Source organism: Rana temporaria, chromosome 3 (genome assembly GCF_905171775.1).
Source record: "Rana temporaria chromosome 3, aRanTem1.1, whole genome shotgun sequence".
In the NCBI taxonomy this organism is placed as follows: Eukaryota; Metazoa; Chordata; class Amphibia; order Anura; family Ranidae; genus Rana; species Rana temporaria.
Window position 1 is genome coordinate 30649085 of NC_053491.1, and position 26814 is coordinate 30675898.

At 44.4% G+C, this 26814-nt stretch overlaps 1 protein-coding gene across 1 annotated transcript in view; it reads right to left on the minus strand.

Moving 5' to 3' along the window:
• Positions 1-26814, minus strand: part of SV2B (synaptic vesicle glycoprotein 2B) — a 171344-nt gene that overhangs the window by 7060 nt on the left and 137470 nt on the right. The window contains exons 7-11 of the mRNA XM_040342369.1: positions 20302-20412; positions 11258-11346; positions 11007-11171; positions 9205-9338; positions 3049-3249 (exon numbers count right to left, since the gene is read on the minus strand). Coding sequence (XP_040198303.1) covers positions 3049-3249; positions 9205-9338; positions 11007-11171; positions 11258-11346; positions 20302-20412 — 700 coding nt within the window. The remainder of the gene's footprint in view (positions 1-3048; positions 3250-9204; positions 9339-11006; positions 11172-11257; positions 11347-20301; positions 20413-26814) is intronic.

Here is a 26814-nt window from a genome sequence, read left to right on the forward strand (position 1 = left end):
CCTGGCGGCCAGCGTGAGAATGCACCCTAAGATACGACGGCGTAAGAGACTTATGCCAGTCGTATCTTAGGCTAATGTCGGCGTATCTAGCTTTCTGAATACAGGAAATAGATACGCAGTCGCAGCTTTGGAATTACGCGGCGTATCTATGGATACGCCGCCGTAATTCTTTCCTGAATCTACCCCTATGTTATTGCTTCCCACATTAAAAAGTGCCCTATGAATAGAGGAGGTGGACCTTTTGTCCATGCTCCATTCATAGAGGGTTTTTCCATTTCTGCCAGATACTAATGTAAATTGAAAGTGAAGTCACCCTCCAGAAATTATCAGGATAAAGTCTCAGCAATCACAAATAATACCCGTAACGTGTCTAATAGACATGTGCATTTGTTATCGCCCGAATGCATTGTCATCCGAATTTCAGGGATTTTCGTGTTCGTTTTAACAAAACGATAACGAACGCGCAGAATCCGAAATTCGAAAGATCCGAAATAAAAAAATGCTTTATTTTCGTATCGTTGCGACAACAATTCGATATAAATAGATAGAAGATTCGACAATACGGTGACAATAGCGATCTGCGTCTATTGAACCTGCGGTTGAATGTGCCTAACCTTAACTTTATTAGTCCAAGATTATCGATACAATAAAAAATATGTATAATTCCATTCGACATGAAGATTTGAAGAAGCAGCTAAAAACATACGATCGCCGCGAGCGGACATTTACGGTCAAATGCTCCGCCCATAGCCTATAGAAGAAGTCTAATGTTGGTTGACTAGTAATAATAATTACTGTGGCCCAGATTCAGAGAGCAATTGCGTCTGCGTAACCATAGTTACGCAGCGCAATTGCTTACTTGCGCCGGCGTATCGAATGCTCCTGATTCAGGAACCTCGATACGCCGACTGCAGCCTAAGATATGCCTGGCGTTTTTGAAAAATTACGTCGTTTGCGTAAGTGAATCGTGAATGGCGCTGGACGCCTTTCACGTTCACTTTGAAGCAAATGACGTCCTTGCGACGTCATTTACCGCAATGCACGTCGGGAAAGTTTCACGACGGAGCATGCGCACTACGTTCGGCGTGGGAACGCGCCCAATTTAAATGATCCACGCCCCCTATGGGATCATTTAAATTGCGCGCTCTTACGCCGGGCATTTTTCAGGAGCGCTCACGCAATTTACGGAGCTACTGCTCCGTGAATCAAGCGTAGCGCAGGAAATTTACGGAGGCGCAGTGTTAAAACGGTACACTGCGCCTCCGTAAGAAATGGGCAAGTCGTACCTGAATCTGGGCCTGTATTTATTGGCGTATAACACTCACTTTTTTACCCTGAAAATAGAGGGTAAACTGTGTCCGCGTGTTATATGCAGGGGGCTGTGGAAAGTTTTTTTTCCTGAAACTTCCCTCTTAAAGTTAGGGTGCGTGTTATACGCTGATAAATACGGTAAAATATATAATTATTACTAGTCAACCAACATTAGAATTCGTCCGGAAATGCACGATTGCGGAGTCGTACAGTTTAGCTGCTTCAACGAATCTTCTTAGAACTATCAACAGACACCATAAGCCTTCAATTGACAGATTAGACCTTAACCACTTCAGCCCCGGACCAAAATGCAGGTAAAAGACGATTTTGCGATTCGGCACTGCGTCGCTTTAACTGACAATTGCGCGGTCGTGCGACGTGGCTCCCAAACAAAATTGGCGTCCTTTTTCCCCCACAAATAGAGCTTACTTTTGGTGGTATTTGATCACCTCTGAGATATTTATTTTTTGCGCCGATTTTTATTACATCAAAGTTTACGGAATAAAAATCACTTCTGAGATTTTTATTTTTTGCGGTATAAACAAAAATAGAGCGACAATTTTGAAAAAAATGCAATATTTTGTACTTTTTGCTAAAATAAATATCCCCCAAAAACATATATAAATTTCAGTTTAGGCCGATACGTATTTTTCTTCATATTTCTGGTAAAAAAAAATCGCAATAAGCGTTTTTTCTATTGGTTTGCGCAAAATTTATAGCGTTTACAAAATAGGGGATAGTTTTATTGCATTTTTATTCATTTTTTTTTTTTACTACTAATGGCGGCGATCAGCGATTTTTTTTCGTGACTGCGACATTATGGCTGACACTTCGGACAATTTTGACACATTTTTGGGACCATTGTCATTTTCACAGAAAAAAATGCATTTAAAATGCATTCTTTATTGTGAAAATGACAATTGCAGTTTGGGAGTTAACCACAGGGGGCGCTGAAGGGGTTATGTGTTCCCTGAAGTGTGTTTACAACTGTAGGGGGGTGTGGCTGTAGGATTGACGTCATTGATTGTGTCTCCCTATAAAAGGGATCACTCGATCGATATGCCGCCACAGTGAAGAACGGGGAAGCCGTGTTTACATACAGCTCTCCCCGTTCTTCAGCTCCGGGTCCCGCGGCTGGGTACATGTACAGGACGTACCTGTACGTACATCTGCCCAGCCGTGCCATTCTGCTGACGTACATACGCAGGAGGCAGTCCTTAAGTGGTTACTTAATTCAGATTTTCGTACAAATGCATTTTTAAACGAAACAAAATAAATAAAACCGAATTTCGGGAGTAACTAAATAAATGTATTTTTCAGAAGAAACCGAAATACGGAAACAAAATATTTCAGTGTGCACATGTCTAGTGTCTAATATGTGTATTTCCTATAATCTGCAAGTCCATCTAGTGGCCATAATGTGATATTTCCCCAGAACCACCTCAATCAGGAAAACACAGCCTTATGGCCACTAGGTGGAGCTGATGATCACAGAAAACACACATTTTTGACATATTTGTGACGGCTATGCAAATGCCGAGCCATTTGTACATTCACAAATGTTTTTTAATAATTAGACCCCCAGGAGTTATCAGAGAGCCGAAGATTTCAGTCCCCTCTCCGGAGCTCATTGCAATGGCACACAGTACTGTCCACTGATCTCTATGGAGATCCCACCATGACACGGAATATGAACCAGACCATCAATGCATTATTACATTGTCTCTGCATACTCACCAATCATTCTTATCCTTCCGATTTTATCCATAAGGAGAGCTGAGATAATATTTCCAGGTAATACGGATAAACTTCCAAGAAAACTGACCAGATAAATCAGGAAATCGTTATCTTCCTCAAAGTCAACCTCACAATCATCTTTGTGATTGGAGAAAGTGTTGTTTATTAAGGTGCAGTCAATGAACCTGTGCTCATGGAGATCTGGAGAATCACAACACAATAATAAAAAAATATTGGGTCATTTTTTGTACATCAAAGTTTACGGAATAAAAAATAAATAATAATAATAATAATAATAATAATATATTATATTTTATATATATATATATATATATATATATATATATATATATTTTTTTTTTTTGTATATATATATATTTATATATAAAAAATATTAAAGGGTGGCTCCACTTTCATGACAAGAAAAATTATATATATATATATATATATATATATATATATATATATATATATATATATATATATATATACACAGTATATAGATTAATAGATAGATATTATATATATATATATATATATATATATATATATATATATATATATATATATATATATATATATATATATATATCACTTTTATTTATTATAATTTTTTTTATATTTATTATTTATTATTTCTAAAGCTAAACTGTGGGACACCCCAATAATGTCTAAATACAAAGGGGCAGATCCGCGTAAGAATCCGCCGGGCGCAGCGTATCTAAGATACACTACGCCGCCGCAACTTTTTTTTTTTTTTCGAAATCCTCAACGAATTCGCTCCGTAAGTTACGGCGGCGTAGTGTATCTTTGGCGGCGTAAGGGCGCGGAATTCAAATGGATGTAATGGGGGCGTGTTTTAAGTAAATACGCCGTGACTCAACGTAAACTAATTTTTTTTTGAACTGCGCATGCGCCGTCCGTGGGGGTATCCCAGTGCGCATGCTCCAAATTAAACCGGAACCAGCCAATGCTTACGACGGTGACGTCATCCTACGTAAATCCCTATTCGCGAACGACTTACGCAAATGACGTAAAAAATTCAAAATTGGACGCGGGAACGACGGCCATACTTAACATTGAGTACGCCACCATATAACAGCTTTAACTATACGCCGGAAAAAGCCGAACGAAAACGACATAAAAAAATGCGCCGGCCGGACGTACGTACGTTTGTGGATCGCCGTAAATAGCTAATTTGCATACTCAACGCGGAATTCTACGGAAACGCCACCTAGCGGCCGCCGAAATATTGCACCTTAAGATCTGACGGCGTACTAAGACGTACGCCTGTCGGATCCCTCCGAGATGCTGTCGTATCTTGTTTTGTAGATACAAAACAAAGATACGACGCTGGAATTTTAAAATTACGCCGGCGTATCAATAAATATCCTTTTGTGGATGTGGCCCAAAAAGTGTATTACTTGAATTTTGAAAAAAATAAAAACTTGCTGTGCGAGTGTCCTAGCATTTGCACAAGCATCACAGATAATAATCGCTGTCATGTTTGGTATAAGTGTGAAATGTCTATGGGTATTTTCTTTGATCATCAGCACCATCTAGTGGCTTTAAAGAGGAGCTTCAGTCTCCCACAAATAAATAAAAAGTCAACAGCCACAAATACAGTCAAAAGACGGCGGGGGGAAGGCCCTGTTGTTCTGGGCGGACGTCATATGATGTTGCGCCTTTACAAGCCACTAGAGGGCGCGCGTGCCGGCGGCGGCGCGCACCTGCCGCGTCATCTGGTCACCTTAACATAGGGACAACCATTGGTCACCTCCCCCAGTCACTCCCCTCCCCCACAGTAAGAACCACTCCCTAGGGAATACATTAACCCCTTGATCACCCCCTAGTGTTAACCCCTTCTCTGCCAGTCACATTTATACAGTAATCAGTGCATATTTATAGCACTGGTCGCTGTATAAATGTGAATGGTCCCAAAAATGTGTCAAAAGTGTCAGATGTGTCCGCCGCAATATCGCAGTCACAATAAAAATCACTGATCACCGCGATTACTAGTAAAAAATGCTATAAATCTATCCCCCATTTTGTAGACGCTATAACTTTTGCGCAAACCAATCAATAAACGCTTATTGTGGGTTTTTTTTACCAAAAATATGCAGAAGAATACGTATCGGCCTAAACAGAGGAAAAAATTTGTTTAAAAAAAAATGGATATTTATTATAGCAAAAAGTAAAAAATATTGTTTTTTTTTTTTTTTTAAATTTGTCGCTCTATTTTTGTTTATAGCGCAATAAATAAAAATCGCAGTGGTGATCAAATACCACCAATAGAAAGCTCTATTTGTGGGGGAAAAATGATAAAAATGTAATTTTGGTACAGTGTTGAATGACCGCGCAACTGTCATTCAAAATTTGACAGCGCTGAAAATTGGTCTGGGCAGGAAAGGGGTGAAAGTGCTTTGTAGGCAAGTTGTTAATGTGGCATTTTCTGAAATACTGCAATAGGGAAAATACTGCATATTGCCACTAGATGGAGCTAGGATCACAGGAAATACATAGAAAATGACATTTCACACATCACATAAACATTATGGCAATTATTCATGGCATTTGGATGGTTGCTCGGACATTTAAAAGTCTTTTTTTTTTTTTTTTTTTCATAAAAAGTAAGTACACCCCTCACATTTTTGTAAATATTTTATTCTATCTTTTCATGTGACAACACTGAAGAAATGACACTTTGCTACAATGTAAAGTAGTGAGTGTACAGCTTGTATAACAGTGTACATTTGTTGTCCCCTCAAAATAACTCAACACACAGCCATTCATTTCTAAACCACTGGCAAAAAAGTGAGTACACCCCTAAGTGAAAATGTCCAAACTGGTTTTGTTGTTATTTTTTTTGTGTGTCACATTTAACCACTTCATTACTGGGCACTTAAACCCCCTTCCTGCTCAGACCCATTTTCAGCACTGACGCATTTTGAATGACAATTGCGCGGTCATACAACACTGTACCGAAATTATATTTTTATCATTTTTTTGACACAAATAGAGCTTTCTTTTGGTGGTATTTGATCATCTCTGCGATTTTTATTTTTTGCACTATAAAAAAAAAAAGGAAGAAAATTTAGAAAAAAAACACAATATTTTTTACTTTTTGTTATAATAATATCCCAATTTTATTTTTTTAATTTCCTCGGTTTAGGCCGATACGTATTCTTCTACATATGTTTGTTAAAAAAAATCTCAATAAGCGTATATTTATTGGATTGCGCAAAAGTTATAGCGCCTACAAAATAGGGGATAGATTTATGATTTATTTTTTATTTTTTACTAGTAATGGCGGCGATCTGCGTTTTTTTTGTCAGGCCTGCGATATTGTGGGGGACATATCGGACACTTTTGGGACCATTCACATTTATACAGCGATCAGTGCTATAAAAATGCACTAATTACTGTATAAATGTGACTGACAGGGAAGGGGTTAACACTAGGGGGTGAGGAAGGGGTTAAATGTATTCCCTGGGTGTGTTCTAACTGTGTGGGGGGAGGGGGGTGACTGGGGGAGGTGACCGATGGTGTGTCCCTATGTACAAGGGACACAGATCGGTCTCCTCTCTCCCTGACAGGACGTGGAGCTCTGAGTTTACACACAGAGCTCCACGTCCCTGCTGTTACCGCCGATCGCCGGTACCTGGCGGACATCATGGCCGCCAGGCACGCGCATCGGCATCTCAGCGATGCGCCGGGCACAGTGTTTCCCCGCTGCGGGCCCCCAGCGGCACGCGCGGGGAATGCACATAAAAGGACGTCCACCCGGCAGTTGAGAGCCACGCTGTGGACGTCTTTCGTCTCTAGCGCGGCTCTCAAGTGGTTAAACAAATCCCCAAAATAAAAAATAAATAAAACTTTATTGTATTTGTAAAAAACATGGCAGTGATTTATACCAGAATCATAATTTTAGTAACTGTTTCGAAAATGACAGTATACTTTTATTCTACAGTAATGCAATTTTTTTCTTAAATGTCCACAACCACAAACATGCATATTTTTGTTTTTGTGTTTGCCCCTCCCCCTTACCGAGTGCCCCCATAGCAAGCCACTTGCTTTGATGGCACTCGTGCATGCTCACTTCTGAGCCAGCTCTCTGCATCCATAAGACCCAAAGAGCATGGTTCAGCCTCGCTCCCCACTCCCGCCTTACTGGCTGTGATTGACAGAGCAGTGGGAGCCAATGGCCCCTTCTGCTGCATCTCAGCCAATCAGGAGGGAGAGGCCTGGGTGAGCCTCAGCTCTCATGCACATTGCTGGATCGAGATGGGACTTAGGTAAGTATTAGGGGGGCTGAGAGTTGAGCTGCACACAGAAGGTGTATTACCTTTGTGCATAGAATGCATAAAGGTAAAAAAAAACTTCAGCCTTTACAATCACTTTAGTTAACGACTGCCTGCCGCAGTAGTACTGCAGCAAGCTGGCTCCCCTGGCACGAATCGCCATCATTTTATGTCGACTCAATGTCCACCGGCCACTTGCATCGCTCCAGAGTCTGTTCCTAGCGATCTTTCTTCTCCTCCAGTCAGCACAGCCCGTATGGGGTATGCCACCAGACGTGGCAACGAAACGTACGTCGAGGCGGCACTTGGTCACGCACGTACCAACGCAACTTCCGTTCCCGCTGGATCACGGTGTGAGAGAGGTGGAACGCCCGCCAGCACACTCAGCTTTCGGGACATCCATCCACCTATGACATGCCATTTAGCCTCAGTGCCGGGTTCGGGGCACTCCTGCAAGTAAGGAGCCATTTGGCTGTGTTTTTTATGTACACACATTTTTAATTAAACGAGATTACACTATTGCGGTATCATTTTCATTTTTGCATATCTGTATGGGAGCCCTTTGGTATTAAGGGTCTGAGGTGTATTGATTGATCCATCTAACAGGTGTATCCTGCACAAAGCGCATTTGACCTCTTTTTTGATGAAAAAGGGTCAGCATCATCTGGAAAGCTGCCATCCATATTTTGAACACGTTGGGTGTGTGACTACGGCCGGTGAAGGTGGACCTCTACACTTTATATTTGGATTTGACAATCAGGATGAATAGATTGAATCTTGATGGACTTTAATTTTGCATGAAGCACGTTATTCACCTGATTTTTTCTTTGCACAGCAGTTAATTGCATTTTTGGTTATTTTGTATTTATATGCTCACCATTGACTAATGAGTATACGTTGCACAATTATTTAGCATATTAATTGTGCACTGCCATTTTATATAACATTTATACACTACAGAGGGATAGGTGAAAAAACACAAAGGTTTACAACCCCTTTTAGACCCGGTTTACACAGGGGCGACTCGTCAGGCGACTTAGCCGCCTGACAAGTCGCACTCCATTCTGTACTATGGAACCGTTTTAATAGGAGTGACTCAAGTCGCTCCCACTTAGAAAAAGGTTTGTGCTGCCCCAGTGTGAATCGAGCATAAGTGATTAACCACTTGCTTACTGGGCACATAAACCCCCTTCGTGCCCAGGCGAAATTTCAGCTTCCGGCACTGCATCGCTTTAACTGACATTTGCGCGGTCGTGCGACGTGGCTCCCAAACAAAATTGACGTCCTTTTTTCCCCACAAATAGAGCTTTATTTTGGTGGTATTTGATCACCTCTGCGGTTTTTATTTTTTGCGCCATAAACAAAAAAAAAGCGACAATTTTAAAAATATATATTTTTTACTTGTTGCTATGTTGGTAGATTTTTTTAATCTTCTGCCTGGGTGAAAAGTTCTATTGATTAAAGCGACGAAACGCCCGTAGCAAACGCTCGTTGTCGCGGTAGTCGCTTGAATCGAGCATTTCCATTACTTTCTATGGGAAATGGAAACGCTCAAATACGCCCAACCCGCACGATTTGCGCAACAAAAAAGGGTCCGGAACTTGTTCAGGCAACAAAGCTTCAGGTGTTGAGCTTCAGGCGTTCGGCGTCAGGCGTATTGGCGTGCAGATGTGAACCATCTCCATAGGGAATAATGTATTTTTTCCCCCTCTAACGTATTTGAGCGTCACGCTTCAGGCGACAAAACGCTCAGGTGTGAATGCAGCCTAAGGGCTGCATTATTTATATTTGATTGTAACAAGCAATATCTGTCAGACTGATGTCCTAAAGAAAATAAAAAAACATGCTGTCTTGCCTGTGTTATGGAAGTAAGAGAATTTTATAGTGCAGTTCTTAAAGATAGTTCCAGTTGAGGTGACGTCTTCAAAGTAACACTCATCAAAGAGACAGTCCTCGAATGTGACATATTTGAGTTTCATCTTGTAGAACCTGAAAATGGCAGAAAAAAATAATTATATTATATATATATATATATATATATATATATATATATATATATATATATATATATATATATATATATATTTATATATATATTAGGACCCCACTGCTTTTTGTAGTCTGATGTGATTTATAATTTCCTGCCACTGCTGATGCTGACCTTTCCTTCTGAAAATTCTATTCACCTTGTTGTCATGCTGGCCCATTGCTCTATTCTTATCTGACAGATTGTCCAGATTATTCAGAGTTTTATTTTACTCTCACTGCTGCATACTTGGCCTTTGTTGATTTTTTAAATGTAGAGACAGCCCCTTTTTATCTTACGATGGGTGATTTTACTCGATCATGCAATATACTGTATTTGATAGTCCTGTATGCATTCTCTTTTATTGCCACTAGATGTCAGTATAGTGAAGGGAATCCATACAATGACACATTATACTTGGAATGTAATTTACTGATATGAACTACTTTAATAATTCATTTCTTTGTAGGGTCCATTTTAATGGGACATCAAATGCAATAAATCCCTTAGGGTACCTGCTAAAAGAAGGCCCCTACTCATATTAGATTAGGTTCGCCTTTTATCAGGAGCGATTTAGGCAACATTACTTTTTTACATTTGCCATTTCCGTTTAAAAGAATTAATTGGCCACAATTAATTAGTATGGTTCAAGTTATTAAAATTGCTAATATATTTTACTTGCATTACATTTGTCTCCAAGTCAATGCAGAGAACAAATTCACGTCGTGGCAGGCTCTAAAAATCGATCTGCAGTGGATCGCTTCTCTGACAGCGGTAGCAGGGGCGTCGCTAGCACCCGGGCACATGCCGGCATCTCTTTTGATGTTTCCAGTTTTAGTGCCCGATCCACAAAGCACTTACCTGGAAACTTGCGGCGGTGTATCGTAAATACGTTGGGCGCAAAGGCGGGCCAATTCAAATGGGCGTGTGCCATTTAAATTAGGCGCGCTCCCGCGCCGGACCTACTGCGCATGCTCCGTTTTTCGCAATTCCCGTCGTGCTTTGCACGCAGTGACGTCATATTTTCGAACGGCGACGCGCGTAGCGTAATTCCGTATTCCCGGACAGCTTACGCAAACGACATTCATTTTTAAATTTCGACATGGGAACGACGGCCATACTTTATACAGCAATACGATTGCTGTGTAAAGTTAAGGCACCAAAAACGACGACTAACTTTGCGACGGGAAACTAGACTAGCGGCGACATAGCGAACGCGAAAATCCGTCGTGGATCGCCGTAACTCCTAATTTGCATACCCGACGCTGGTTTACGACGCGAACTCCCCCCAGCGGCGGCCGCGGTACTGCATCCTAAGATCCGACAGTGTAAAACAATTACACCTTTCGGATCTTATGGATATATATGCGTAACTGATTCTATGAATCAGTCGCATAGATAGAAACAGAGATACGACGGCGTATCAGGAGATACGCCGTCGTATCTCTTTTGTGAATCTGGCCCACAGCGCTTGCCCGTCTAAGTTGCGGAGGCGTAACGTAAATCGGATATGTTACGCCGCCGCAAAGATACGCGGATCTACGTGAATCTACCCCTAACTTTTTATACATAAGCCTCTCAGTCTTATCCTCGGTATTCTGCCCAATATCTAAGCATTGAGAATAACTTACTTATCATTGTAGTATGTCCCGTCGCTATGTATTTGGTTTTCCAATGTGAAATTGAACACAAAATTCCGCACATGTTCGTCTTCAAATTTTTTCACTCTGCTTGCATAGTCTTCTTCTTGTAGGTAGCGGATTGTGTCCGGAAACCAGACGGTGAGCCCATAATAACTGCGGGGGACAATAGAGTAGATGTAATACTCCACATAAGACACGACTATACAACAATACAATAATATAGAAGTAATAATACACACCTTAATGACATGCTGAACCAAACTATAGCCAGAATTATAGTGTTCTTCCTATACTGTCCAGTAAAGCAGAACAGCATGCTCTCCCACACCTAAAGAAAAGTGAGGCAACCAATATTAATATATAGAATGGGCTGTCAGATAGCATGTTCATTAAGTCTATATTGCAACCCTTATTGCAGGAGACGCTGGCTTGAAGGACCCCGCTCGTCGCCGTCACCTGCTGCCCCACCAAGACAGGGTAAGTGCTGAACAGACGGCGAGCAGGTGGGGGGTCACACTGGCGGCATTCTATGGCACAGTGGCAGGCTGGCAGCATTTAATGGGCACACTTGCAGCATTTGATGGGCACACTGGCAGCAATTGATGGGCACACTGGCAGCATTTGATGGGTACACTGGCGGCATTTGATGGCACAATGGTTGCATTTGCTGGGCACACTGGTAGCATTTGATGGGCACGCTGGCAGCATTTAATGGGCACACTGGCAGTGCCCAAACTACAAACACTGCTAAACTCACCTAAACTGCTTTGAAAAAATGGAGCTTAGGTGAGTTTAGAACACAGATTTTCTCTGGTCAGGATAAGCAGTGTTTACAAGAAACCAGTGTGCATGAGGCCTTAGTGGTATCTATTTGACTTTAACACCCCGGTCACATCGATTACGACATTCAAATCATGCTTCTTCACTTGAAGTAGCACATTTTAACCACTTAAGACCCAGACCTTTTATGCAGCTAAAGGATCCGGACAGTTTTTGCGTTTCGGCACTGCGTCGCTTTAACTGACAATTGCGCGGTCGTGCGATGTGGCTCCCAAACAAAATTGGCGTCCTTTTTTTCCCACAAATAGAGCTTTCTTTTGGTGATATTTGATCACCTCTGCGGTTTTTAGTTTTTGCGCTATAAACAAAAATAGAGCGACAATTTTGAAAAAAATTCAATATTTTTTACTTTTTGCTATAATAAATATCCCCCAAAAATATATAAAAAATCGCAATAAGCGTTTATCGGTTGGTTTGCGCAAAATTTATAGCGTTTACAAAATAGGGGATAGTTTTATTGCATTTTTATGATTTTTTTTTTTTTACTACTAATGGCGGCGATCAGCGATTTTTTTCGTGACTGCGACATTATGGCGGACACTTCGGACAATTTTGACAAATTTTTGGGACCATTGTCATTTTCACAGCAAAAAAATTATTTAAAATGCATTGTTTACTGTGAAAATGACAATTGCAGTTTGGGAGTTACCCACAAGGGGGCGCTGAAGGGGTTATGTGTGACCTCATGTGTGTTTCTAACTGTAGGGGGGTGTGGCTGTAGGTGTGAAGTCATTGATTGTGATTTCCTATAAAAGGGATCACACGATCAATGACAGCGCCACAGTGAAGAACGGGGAAGCTGTGTTTACACACAGCTCTCCCCGTTCTTCAGCTCCGGGGACCGATCGCGGGACTCCAGCGGCGATCGGGTCCGTGGGTCCCGCGGTCACGGAGCTTTGGACCGGGTGGGCACTTAAAGGCGATGTACCTGTACGTGCTTGTGCCCAGCCGTGCCATTCTGCCGACGTATATGTGCAGGAGGCGGTCCTTAAGTGGTTAAGGTAGCATTTCAGTGCTACTTTAGATGCGACTTGGAATACATCTATGCTACTTAATGCACAGATGTCTGCAAGTCACACCTGAACTTGCAAAAAGTAGTGCAGTGACCAATTTCAAAATCTTTTTTCCAATGTGGACAATAAGGTGCGACTTGTCATGCGATTTGAAAGGGTCCAATCGCATGACAAGTCACAGGTGTGGGGCTTAACTTTACTTATCACAAGAGAAAAATGGAGGCTGCAATTGCTGACCTCGTCATCCAAAAATTCTAGCTGACTGTCTGTCACGACAGTTTGCTACTTTGGCATCATTGCTTCCTTAGGGCCCTTTCAGACGTGCAGACCGCATGTCCGCTTTTTTATCCATCTGTTTGCGGATGAAAAAGGGACATACTTTGGTCCCTATCTGATTGCGGGTGTCAGCGGATGAACATCAGGTACGTTAGTATAGTGATCAGGTAGGTCGGTGTAGGAATCAGGTTGGTCAGAGTACTAATGTACTAGTGGAAGGGACTCAGAGAGTGCTAAAAATCTGTGGGTTAGGGGGCGCAAATCTCTTGCCCTGCCCCGGGCGCTGACAATAACTCATGCTACGCCACTGCCTGCAGCTACAGTGTGTGTGTGTACTATTGCCGGCAAAGCAGAAAGCTGTGCAGGCCGCCCGCCTGCGTCCTAGCAACGATGACATCATCGGTTGTTAAGGACATGTCGGGCGGTACTACAGCTTTCTGTTTTGCTGACAACAGTACACATAGCTGCAGGGGGAGTAGAGAGTCGTGCGGGCTGTGCTCTCTCTCTCCTCGCAGAGTCGCACTGCATGGGAGTTAACAGAGTAGCGCTCGCTTCCTGTGCAAATTTAGATTATTGCCCCTATTTCCTGTACAGGCAGAAGAAATTATGGTTGGGGGCAGGTAATGGATCAGAAATCAATCCATGTTAATTCCAGGAGGGATTGTGGGGATTTGAGGAGATTGTGCTGGGAGAAGGGATGGAGGGGTTGGAGCTAGGACTGGGAAATTGGGGGGTTTGTGCTAGGAGGGGGGATAAGGGAGCTAGAAGAGGGGATTTGTGGGGGTTTGGTACTAGGGGGGATGAATTGGGGGGGTGGATTTAAGGGGATTGTGCTAGGAGAGGGGGATGGGGGGGTTGGAGCGTGGTATGTGCTAGGAGTGGGAATTTGGGAGCAGGGTTATTTGTGCTAGAAGGGGGATTGTGCTAGAAGGGGGAATATGGGCAGTTGTGTTAGGAGGGGGAATTTGAGGGAGTTGTGCAAGGAGAGGGGATTGGGAGGTTACAGTGTGGTTTGTACTAGGAGAGTGTAACGTCACACCAATAATTTTGCACTAAGTACAACTATAGTTGCTTCTTTTCCAGTCAACTCTCTTCGTTCTTTCTGAATATCCTCTCACTTCCTGCAGCCTTGCTCTCCACGGTGGTTGCGGAGGTGCGCCACCCAGTGGTACTTCCTGGTCCGCTCCTGTGCGGCCTATTTAAACTCCCAGCACTGACAGAATGGGTTCCTCTATTGCTGACAGAACGCCACTATCAGCTGGGCTTCCAGACTCACCTTTACTGAGCTCCAGCTTCCTGAACTGGACCACCAGGACTCCACGCATGGCACAGCCGCTCTCATCAACCAGGTCCTTCCATGCCCAGCTATCTGCAATCGCAAGTACTCTGCTATAGAAACCAATTACTAAATGCTGATCTCCATACTTGCCACTTTGCTTCCAAGTTCATGTTCACTGCTATGCTGCCAATTACTATGGAGATCTGCTAAAGTCTCTACTACAGCTCTCATGTTAAAGTTCATTGCTATAGACATCAATTACTATGCTCTGCTCTCCATGCTTGTCGCTTTGCTTTCAAGCCTGTATTCATTGCTAAAGTACTAAGGAGTTTCACTCAAGTCTGAACTGCAGCTCACATGTTGTGCTCACTGCTATAGATACCAATTACCTGCTTTGCTTCCATACCTGAGTTCATTACAACCCCTAGTGTGCAGTCCCAGTACTGCGGCTACACTTATCCCTATACCTGTTCTATACCATTAATACCAAGATTTACTTTAATGTTGCTTATGCTGGAATAAGCACTATTTACTTTACTGAGGCTGTGATGATAGAACCCAAACTCTTAACTGAGTTAAGAGTGAAACCTGGGTTCGAACCTGAGAAGTCTCCGCAGTTGCGATCCATAGACCTGAATCGAATTTGGGAGTAGGGTGATTTATGCTAGGAGGAAGAATTTGGGGGGTTTAAGGGGGCTGTGCTAAGAGAGGGGATTAGGGGGGGGTAGAGCGTGGTTTGTGCTAGGAGTGAGAATTTGGGACCAGGGTGATTTGTGCTAGGAGGACAAATGTGTGGGGTTTAAGGGGGTTGTGCTAGGAGAGGTGTTTGGGGGAGGTTAGAGTGTGGTTTGTGCTAGAAGAGGGAATTTGGGAGTAGGGTGATTTATGCTAGGAGGACAAATTTGGGGGGTTTAAGGGGGTTGTGCTAGAAGAAGGGATCGGGGGGGGGGGGGGGGTTAGAGCGTGATTTGTGCTAGGAGTGAGAATTTGGGACCAGAGTGATTTGTGTTAGGAGGACGAATTTGGGGGGTTTGAGGGGGTTGTGCTAGGAGAGGGGATTGGGGGGGAGGTTAGAGCGTGGTTTGTGCTAGAAGAGGGAATTTGGGAGTAGGGTGATTTATGCTAGGAGGATGAATTTGGGGGGTTTAAGGGGGTTGTGCTAGGAGAGGGGATTAGGGGGGGGGGGTTAGAGTGTGATTTGTGCTAGGAGTGAGAATTTGGGACCAGAGTGATTTGTGCTAGGAGGACGAATTTGGGGGGTTTGAGGGGGTTGTGCTAGGAGAGGGGATTGGGGGAGGTTAGAGTGTGGTTTGTGCTAGAAGAGGGAATTTGGGAGTAGGGTGATTTATGCTAGGAGGACGAATTTGGGGGGTTTAAGGGGGTTGTGCTAGGAGAGGGGATTAGGGGGGGGGGGGTTAGAGTGTGATTTGTGCTAGGAGTGAGAATTTGGGACCAGGGAGATTGGTGCTAGGAGGACGAATTGGGGGGGGGGGGGGGCTTGTGCTAGAAGGACGAATTGGGGGGTGGGGGATTTGAGGGGGTGGTGCTAGGAGAGGGTATTGGGGGGGTTAGAGTGTGGTTTGTGCTAGGAGGGGGATTAGGAGGGAGAAGAGTTACATTCTTCACACCAGGTGCAGAGAGGTAATGCGTAAAATCACACGCTTTCTTGTACTGCACAAAAATTTGCTGTCTTTTCTGTTTCTAATGCAAACAGCATTTCCCATGACTGTGATAGACAGCAAAAATAACCGAATTCAAATTCATTTCTATTATTTAATTAAACCACAGGTCTCAAGTGAATACCTAAAACTCATTTCTAATATTTAATTAAAACCGCGGCCTCAGGTGAACACCCTGGGAAGTCATCTATTGCAGTTAAAGAGGAATTCCAGATATGGATATTCTGTACATAGTTACATTGATCTGTAAGCAGGGGTTACTTGATTGCCCCTTTAAATAAGGTTTCCCTTTTAAAATCCTTCCAGGAAGGTGAATGATTTTATATTCTTTTATATAAGCTGATGTGGAGCTTAGCTCAGGGTAGTTTGGGCAGGCTGGTTTCAGGCTGGCCATAGACGAGTCTTTCCTTTTTTTAATTCAACCGGCGGGTTGAACTAAAAGTAACTGGCCCGGATTCAGATAGAATTGTCTATCTATCGGTGGGCGTAACGTATCGCAGATACGGTACGCCGCCGTAACTTAGGGCGCAAGTTCCGTATGCAGAAAGAACTTGCGCCCTTAGTTACGGCGGCGTAACGTATGTGCGTCGGCGTAAGCCCGCCTAATTCAAATGGGGATGATGTGGGCGTGTTTTATATAAATTCACTGTGACCCCACGTATTTGACGTATTTTACAAACGGCGCATGCGCCGTTCGTGAAAAAATCCAAGTGCGCATGCTCGAAATTACGCCGCAAGTCGTCATTGCTTTAGACGTAAACGTAACTTACGTACAGCCCTATTCGCGAACGACTTACGCAAACGACGTAAAATTTTCAAAACTCGACGCGGGAACGACGTCCATACTTAACATTGGCTACGCCTCATATAGCAGGGGTAACTTTACGCCGAAAAAAGCCTAACGTAAACGACGTAAAAAAATGCGCCGCCGGACGTACGTTTCTGAATCGGCGTATCTACCTAATTAGCATATTCATCGCGTAACTATACGGAAGCGCCACCTAGCGGCCAGCGTAAATATGCAGCCTAAGATACGACGGTTTAAGACACTTACGCCGGTCGGATCTTAGGGAAATCTATGCGTAACTGATTCTCTGAATCAGACGCATAGTTACGACCACGCACACTCAGAGATACGACGGCGTATCCGGAGATACGCCGTCGTATCTCCTTTCTGAATCCGGGCCAATGCCTCTATCCCCCCCCCCCCCTCCCATGCACACATTTGATATGGATGAGGGAATCCCCCCTGATGAGCTATTGTACTCTGATAGTGGGGAGACCTCCCTGCCGTCAGAATTCCTGATCGGCGCTGACGGCTTTAGCCAGTGACACTGATCAAGCAGCAAAAATACAACAGAGCAGTTGTAAAGAAGGTGATCGATAGATTGACATCTGTACTACAACCACCCGGCACATACAGTTGTGCTCAAACATTTTGTATCCCCTGGCAGAGATCGTGACATTTTGGCGTTGATATTGATATACCAGGTATGGTATATTCATAGTTCGGTTGGTCCACGTTGGATCAATGTACCGTATTTATCGGCGTATACCGCACACTTTTTTCCCCTTAAAATCAGGGGGAAATCGTGGGTGCGCGATATACGCCGATCCCCGCTGTCTCTCCTAGAGCCGAGCCAAGCCGAGTGTACTGCGCACTCAGCTAGGCTCGGCCACGCTCGGCTCCGCCCGCCGCAGCCTTGAGCCAAGTCAAGTGTACTGCGCACTCGGCTCCGTCCACAGACACGCGAGAGGAACCGAGAGAAGCCTAGAGGAGCCGAACACACCGGAAATCCAGCTCCTCTCCTCTCGGCTCGCGCCAAATCCAAAAACAAACACTGGACACGCTGGACGGAGACGGACACCTGAATGGAGGCCGCAGACCTTTTCCTTCTATTTCTTTCCCTCCCTGACTTGATTTATTCATTTACAGTTATGTCTTCTGCGCTTAGACACTGCCCTGACGGGTCAGTATTTGGCGCATTATAAATCTATTCAATCAATCAATCAATCACGCTGGACGGACACCTGGATGGAGGCCGCAGACGGACACGCTGGACGGAGACGGACACCTGGATGGAGGCCGCAGACGGACACGCTGGACGGAGACGGACACCTGGATGGAGGCCGCAGACGGACACGCTGGACAGAGACGGACACCTGGATGGAGGCCGCAGACGGACACGCTGGACGGAGACGGACACCTGGATGGAGGCCGCAGACGGACACGCTGGACGGAGACGGACACCTGGATGGAGGCCGCAGACGGACACGCTGGACAGAGACGGACACCTGGATGGAGGCCGCAGACGGACACGCTGGACGGAGACGGACACCTGGATGGAGGCTGCAGACAGACACCTCCAAAGCCACAGACGGACCCCGCGCAAGGAAGCCGCAGACGGACACCCACAAGGCTGGACGGACCCCGCGCAAGGCCGCAGACAGACGACGGACAAGGCCGCCGATGGACACAGGGCAAAAATTTAAGTTTTCTTTTTTTTTCCTTTTTTACCTTTCTAAGCTTGGGGTGCGCGTTATACGCCAGCGCGCGGAATACCCTGCTAAATACGGTAACTACTGTATGTAAAAAATATCCATATAAGTCTTCTTTAAAAAGTAACTCTACTTTTGTTGAGGAAAAAAAACATACCCCTCTGGATGATCAATATAATGTACACTGCAGGGATTTTAACAAAACCTTATTACAGATTCCTACCGCTTGTTATTCTGAAGAAATAGCTGTTATATAATTATCAATCAGCTGCCGCACTTGCAGGGTTCTAATGAGCAAAGTGGCAGGGTCTGCATCCCTTTAGATGTGATTTCCCTTTGGGAGTATCCCACTGAAAAAAAAATTGTTGCAGGGGATGCCCAAAATATGACTTGTATCTTAGTGCAGACTTCTGGGAAAATCAGTGAGCCAATCACACAAGCAGAACATGACATTTCTGGGGGGGGGGGTACAGAACAGCTCCAGGTGGTCATATTGCATTTTACAGAAAATTACAGCGGCTGCAGATTAAAAAGGAAAGGTCATTGTTAAATAACAATAAATTACAATATGATTTTTGTTGCAATTGTATACACTATGGCCCGGATTCAAAGAGCAATTGTGCCTGCGTAACCATAGTTACGCAGCGCAATTGCTTACTTGCGCCGGCGTAACGAATGCTCCTGATTCAGGAACCTCGTTATGCCGACTGCAGCCTAAGATATGCGCGGCATAAGGCTCTTATGCCCGCATATCTTAGGCTGCATTCTTGCGATGGCCGCTAGGTGGCGTTCCCGTTGTGCTCAGCGTATAGTATGCAAATTGCATACTAACGCCGATTCACAACGTTACACGAGCCCTGCGCACGCAGTTTACGTTGTTTGCGTACGGCGGTTTTCGCGTAAGGCTGCCTCTGCTATTAGCAGGGGCAGCCAATGTTACGTATACCGGTCGTTCCCGCGTCGCGAAATTTAAAATTTACGTAGTTTGCGTAAGTGAATCGTGAATGGCGCTGGACGCCATTCACGTTCACTTTGAAGCAAATGAAGTCCTTGCAACGTCATTTACCGCAATGCGCCTAATTTAAATGATTCCCGCCCCCTACGGGATCATTTAAATTGCGCGCGCTTACGCCGGGCATTTTGCCGGAGCGCAAACGCAATTTACGGAGCTACTGCTCCGTGAATCGCGGGTAGCGCAGAAAATTTGCGGGGGCGCAGGGCAAAAACGCCTACGTAAAAAAAGCGCAGATGTTACTGAATCTACCCCTATGTTTTTTTTTGCAATTTTTTTTTTTAATTCCTACGAAAGTGGAGTTACCCTCTACGGTGGGACTCCATATATGGTTTAGTCTGAGGCCCCGTACACACGACCGGTTTTCTCGGCAGAATTTAGCCAGAAACTCAATGGGAGACGTATTCTGCCGAGAAAACCGGTCGTGTGTACACTTTTCGCCGAGGAAACCGAGGAGGATTTCGTCGGGCCATAAAGAGAACATATTTCCTCGTTAGTCAATGGGAAAAGTTGGCTCGCAGAGATCCTCGGCGGCTTCACAAGGAACTCGACGAGCAAAACTATGTGTTTTGCCCGTCGAGTTTCTCGGACATGTGTACGGGGCCTCAGATACATTGCAGGCCATTGCTTTGCCAGAGGATTCATTATAAAAAGAAACAAAATAAACGTATAGCTAGCAACATACTTGTTTCACAAGAGTCGTGAACCTCACAAACCAGCGCTGGATCCACGTCCCGGTTGAACTTTGAATTTCGATGAATTCGTCTAGTTGTTTTGGTGTCTTGATATTGGAGACCTGGTAAAGAAAATATAGAGAAAGGTTTGATAAATGGATTTTTCCATCACATGTCCAAGTCTGCGGCTATATCCACCTAGATCAGGCGTGTCCGAAGTCTGGCCCGCGGGCAAATTGTGGCCTGTGGTCCGGTTTCATACGGCCCCACTGGTAATTTGTATATATGTATCTTTTGTGGCCCCGAGCGGCGCGTGGTGCTCGGAGATTCGTTGGGGAGCCGCAAAAGATATATACTGTTATTATCGTTCCTCAGAGGGGGCGGGACGAGTGCCGTCAGATAACATACAGCAGAATCTCCTGTTTACTCCATGGCCCCGTCTCTTGGGCTGGCATTGGACGACTGTTATGTCTATTATAGGAGGCGGGACTTTGTATTATAGAGGTTGCTGAGTAAACAGGAGATGTATGATGTATGTAATCTGTTGGCTCTCGTCCCGCCCCCCTCCCTGTCCCCTCCAAGGCTGCAGATGGGCATGGATCAGGCTGCACTGATGCCAATGGTGAGGCTGCATTCAGAGGATGCATTCATAGCAATGGTGAGACTGCATTCGGAGACTGCATTCATGGCAATGGTGAGGCTGCATTCAGAGGCTGCATTCATGGCAATGGTGAGGCTTCATTCATGGCAATGGTGAGGCTGCATTCAGAGGCTGCATTTATGGTAATGGTGAGGCTGCATTCGTGGCACTTATGAGGCTGCATTCATAGCAATGGTGTGACTGAATTTATGGCAATGGTGAGGCTGCATTCATGGCAATGGTGTGACTGAATTTATGGCAATGGTGAGGCTGCATTCATGGCAATGGTGAGGCTGCATTCATGGCAATGGTGAGGCTGCATTTATGGCACTTGTGAGGCTGCATTAATGGCACTGGTGAGGCTGCATTAATGGCACTGGTGAGGCTGCATTCATGGCAATGGTGAGGCTGCATTCATGGCAATGATGAGGCTGCATTAATGGCAATGGTGTGGCTGCATTCATGGCAATGGTGAGACTGCATTTATGGCAATGGTGAGCATAGGCGTGCGCACAGGGTGTGCCATGTGTGCCCAGGCACACCCTAATCACCCTGTGCAGCACAAATTCCCTCTACTGCCCAAGCTCCTCCCCTTTTCCCTACAGCCCTTCTGGCCTCCCTCCTCTCCCGCCGGCTGTTGCTGTGGGGATGTTTTAGAATGAGTGGGGGAAGGGGCCGGTAAGTATGTAATTTACTGGCCCCTTCCCTTTCTAAATGAAGATCGTGAGTGATAGGTAGTGCGTGTTTGAGCTTTGGGGTGCACACCCTAATGCAATAGGCTGCGCACACCTATGATGGTGAGACTGAATTTATGGCAATGGTGAGGCTGCATTCATGGCAATGATGTGACTGAATTTAGGCAATGGTGAGGCTGCATTCATGGCAATGGTGAGGCTGCATTCAGGCAATGGTGAGGCTGCAGTTATAGCAATGGTAAGGCTGCATTCATGGCAATGGTGAGGCTGCATTAATGACACTGGTGAGGCTGCAATCATGGCAATGGTGAGGCTGCATTCATGGCAATGGTGAGGCTGCATTCATGGCAATGGTGAGGCTGCATTAATGGCAATGGTGAGGCTGCATTAATGGCAATGGTGAGGCTGCATTCATGGCAATGGTGAGGCTGCATTCATGGCAATGGTGAGGCTGCATTCATGGCAATGGTGAGGCTGCATTCATGGCAATGGTGAGGCTGCATTTATGGCAATGGTGAGGCTGCATTCATGGCGCTAGTGAGGCTGCATTCATGGCACTGTTGAGGCTGCATTCAGGGCAATGGTGAGGATGCATTTGTGGCAATGGTGAGGCTGCAGGTGGGCACTGACCCTTATTTTACGTCACAGTTCTTTATTTAAAATTGAATTTATTTTAAAGTGCGTGTTATACGCCGATAAATACAGGGGGGCAGATTCATCAATAGATACGACGGCGGATCTCCTGATCCGCCGTCGTATCTGTGAGATCCCACCGTCGAAGCTATGCGACCGATTCATAAGAATCAGTTCCGCATAGATCTCCCTTGGATCCGACTGGTGTAAGTGACTTACACCAGTCGAATCTTAGGTTGTAATCTCCCGCCGGCCGCTAGGTGTCGTCGCGATTTTTTACCCGTCGCATATGCAAATGAGGAAAACCGCCGATTCACGTCCGTACGCCCGCCCGTCGCTCGTTTTCTACGTCGTTTGCGTTCGGGTTTTTCCGGCGGATAGCTACCCCTACTTCTATGAGGGGTAGCTAATGTTAAGTATGGCTGACGTTCCCGCGCCGATTTTTAAATTTTCTACGTCGTTTGCGTACCGCGATCGGGAATACCGATGGCCGCAAATGACGTACCCGCCGCAAACAATGACGTCGTAGCGACGTCATTTGGAGCATGCGCACTGGGCTTTTTCGCCCCGGCGCATGCGCAGTTAAATCGGCGCGGGAACGCGCCTGATTTAAATTGTACACTCCCCCTAGCCGCGGAATTTGCATTCCGCCGGGGGGAGTTAGGATCCGACGGTGCAGTTTGCGAGGTAAGTGCTTTATGAATCATGCACTAGCCTCGCAAAATTGCGCCAGCGGATCGTAAATCAGATAGATTAGCGGATCTTTAGATCCGCGTAATCTATCTGAATCCGGCCCCGTATATCCAAATAACACGCCCAAGCTTATCCTTAGACTCTTCACCAAACACAGCCACAAATACAAGAGAATTCTTGTTGGGCAGTGTATTCGTTAATTTGCATTTCATTTTGATGGTTCGCAGAATATCAGGCAAAATAGTCGGCCCTCATGCATGTTCACGTCATCAAATCTGGCCCTCTTTGAAAAAAGTTTGGACACCCCTGACCTAGATATTTCCAGGGCTCTTCGCACAAACCGAATCTGGGGCACATAAGCAGCTTTTAATACTCCTCCTCAGTGCCAGCCGCAGGAAAGCATTGAATGTGGATGTGGAATGCACAGACAGCAAAGCCTTTCTTGTGTCTTGCAAAGCCGGCTGTACAGACAGTTGGGAGTTTAGGTGATGCCTTTCCTTGGCTAATTTGACTTATTAAAGATGGAAGCTTTCGGGGTAACTCTGATTCCTCCGTCAGGCTTTATACATTTCTGAAAAATAGTTCTGAATCCCACATATTTATAATATATACGTTTCGCAGCTATTTTTAAGCACTTCCATACCGCGCCTATTCTGACACTTCTCGCCTTCATGTAAAAATCATAATTTTTTTTGATAGAAAATTACTCAGAACCCCCAAACATTATATATATTTTTTTAGCAGACACCCTAGGAAATAAAGTGGGGATCATTGCAACTTTTTATCTCGCACGGTATTTGCCCAATAATTTTTCAAACACCTTTTTTTATTTTTTTTTTACGGTTTCATAAATTAAAAAATAACAAAACAGTAAAGTTAGCCCAATTTTTTTGTATAATGTGAAGGATGATGTTACGCCGAGTAAATTGATACCTAACATGTCACGCTTTAAAATTGCGCACACGCATGGAATGGCGCCAAACTTTGGTACCTAAAAATTTCCATAGGCGGCCCTTTTTTTTTTTTTTTTTTTTTTTTACATGTTACCAGTTTAGAGTTACAGAGGAGGTCTAGTGCTAGAATTATTGCTCTCGCTCTAACGCACGCGGCGATACCCCATGTGTGAGGTTTGAACGGCGTTTACATATGTGGGCGGGACTTGCGTGCATGTTCGCTTCTGAACGCGAGCTACCGGGAACAGGGGTGTTTTAAAAAAATAAATTATATATTTTTTTTTATTTTACTTAATATTTTTTATTTTTGCACTTTTACAAAAAAAACTTTTTTGATCACTTTTATTCCCATTACAAGGAATGTAAACATCCCTTGTAATAGGAATCACTGTGACAGGTCCTCTTTATGGAGAGATGCGGGGTCAATAAGACCCCACATCTCTCCTCCGGGCTGGAAAGCATGAGATCGGGAAAAAAATTCACCATTCTCATTCTTTCAGCCGCGATTGTGGCTTTGTTTACTTCCGGGTACTCGGGCGTGCCGTCATAACGTCGCGCCGGGGCCTCCGGCGGTCATAGAGATGACCGTTGACGATATGGTCACCGGAAATCTCTATGCTCTTCATTCGACGGCGGCTGATTTGTTCTCCGGGCCTCCCATGGTACGGGAGAGCCCGGAGAAGCACCGGATGGTGGCCGGAGGGGGGATGTCCCCTCCCGCCGCCTGTAAGAACGATCGAGCGGCGGAACTGCCGCTATGATCATTCTTATGGTGCGCAGAATCGCCGCCTGAAAAAAAGGATATCTGAATGATGCCTGTAGCTGCACCCATCATTCAGATATCCCCACTGAAAGTCCAGGACGTCATATGACGTCCTACGGTACGGAAGTGGTTAAGAAATATATAAAGCATTACAAAGATCGGCGTTACCCCAAAAGCTAACATCTTTAACCTCTTTCCCACCGGGCTTGTTTTTCAGATTTGGTGTTTACGAGACTAAAACTGTTTTTTTTTGCTAGAAAATTACTTAAAACCCCCAAACATTATAATTTTTTTTTCTAATACCCTAGAGAATAAAATGGCGGTCATTGCAATACTTTTTGTCACACCGTATTTGCGCAGCGGTCTTACAAGCGCACTTTTTTTGGAAAAAAATCACTTTTTTTAATTAAAAAATAAGACAACAATACATTTTGCCCAATTTTTTTATATATTGTGAAAGATAATGTTACGCCGAGTAAAATGATACCCAACATGTCACGCTTAAAAATTGCGCCCGCTCGTGGCATGACGTCAAACTTTTACCCTTAAAAATCTCGATAGGCGACGTTTAAAAAATTCTACAGGTTGCATTTTTTGAGTTACAGAGGAGGTCTAGGGCTATAATTATTGTTCTCGCTCTAACGATCGCGGCGATACCTCACTTGTGTGGTTTGAACACAGTTTTCATATGCGGGCGCTACTCGCGTATGCGTTCGCTTCTGTGCGTGAGCTCGTCGGGACGGGGCGCTTTAAAAAAAAAAATTGTTGTTTTCTTATTTATTTTTATTTAGTTTATAATTTTTTACACTGAAATAAAAAAAAAATGATCACTTTTATTCCTATTACAAGGAATGTAAACATTCCTTGTAATAGAAAAAAGCATGACAGGTCCTCTTAGTGAGATCTGGGGTCAAAAAGACCTCAGATCTCATATTTAGACTTAAATGCAAAAAAAGAAAAAAAAATTAAAACTGTCATTTTTTCAAATAACAAAAAAAAAATGTTTTTTTAAGACGCTGGGCGGGACTGACGTTTTGACGTCACTTCCGCCCAGCAGAGCTATGAGGACGGGTGGGGGCGATTTTTCCCTCACTCGCATCCCCAGTCAGCTGCCGAACGGACCCGATTGCCTCCTCTCCCGCCACCGATAACGGCGATCTCGCAGCGAATTTGCCGCGGAGACCGCTGTTATCGTGTACAGGACCGCCCACTGAAGAGATCGATATCTCGGTTGTGGCTGCAGCTGCTGCCGTTACCGAGATATCCATCTTTAAAAAGAGGACGTCTTTTTGACATGGGGCGGTGGTCAAGAGGTTAATAACTCAAATATCGCTTAAAGCAGTATTAACCCCAAAAAAACAAAAATGTATTATATTGCAGCTTACCAATTCTTAGTGGTGGTTGTACTACTACTTTTTTTTCTCTATTTTCACCTTGTGATCCAGCCAGTAAGTCTGTTATTTTTCAACCTCTTTTAACCATTTGCCAGCCACCTAACAGGGAATGTACGTCATGATTTTGACATTAACTACTTACGGACTTTTAAACAGCGGGCGGTCCGCTTTCAGATAAAAGTGGTCTCTGCGGCAAATTCGCTGCAAAATCACTTTTATCGGCGACGCGAGAGGTGCCCTCCCGCCACTCCCCAAGATGATCCGGTCCTTTGCCCTCTGAGCAATTGATTTGAGTGAGGGAATGATCATTTTTTTTTTATTTATTTTTTTTATTGCTTTTAAGTGTAATTGTGAGGTCTTTTTGACTCCAGATCTCACATTAAATCTCACTTGTAATAGGAATAAAAGTGGCCCAAAAAAAAAAAAAAACGGTATAAAAAAATAAAAAATAAAAAGTAAAATAAATAAGAAAAAAATATTTAAAGCGTCCAGTCCCGCAGAGCTCGGTCGCATGCAGAAGCGAATGCCTACGTAAATTGCGCCCGCATATGAAAACGGTGTTCAACCCACACATGTGAGGTATCGCTGCAATCTTTTGAGCGAGAGCAATAATTTTAGCCCAAGACCTCCTCAGTAACTTAAAACTGGTAACCTGTAAAAATGTTTAAACGTCGCCTTCAGAGATTATTAAGGGCCAAAGTTTGTCGCCATTCCACGAGTGGGGACGATTTTGAAGCGTGACATGTTGGGTAT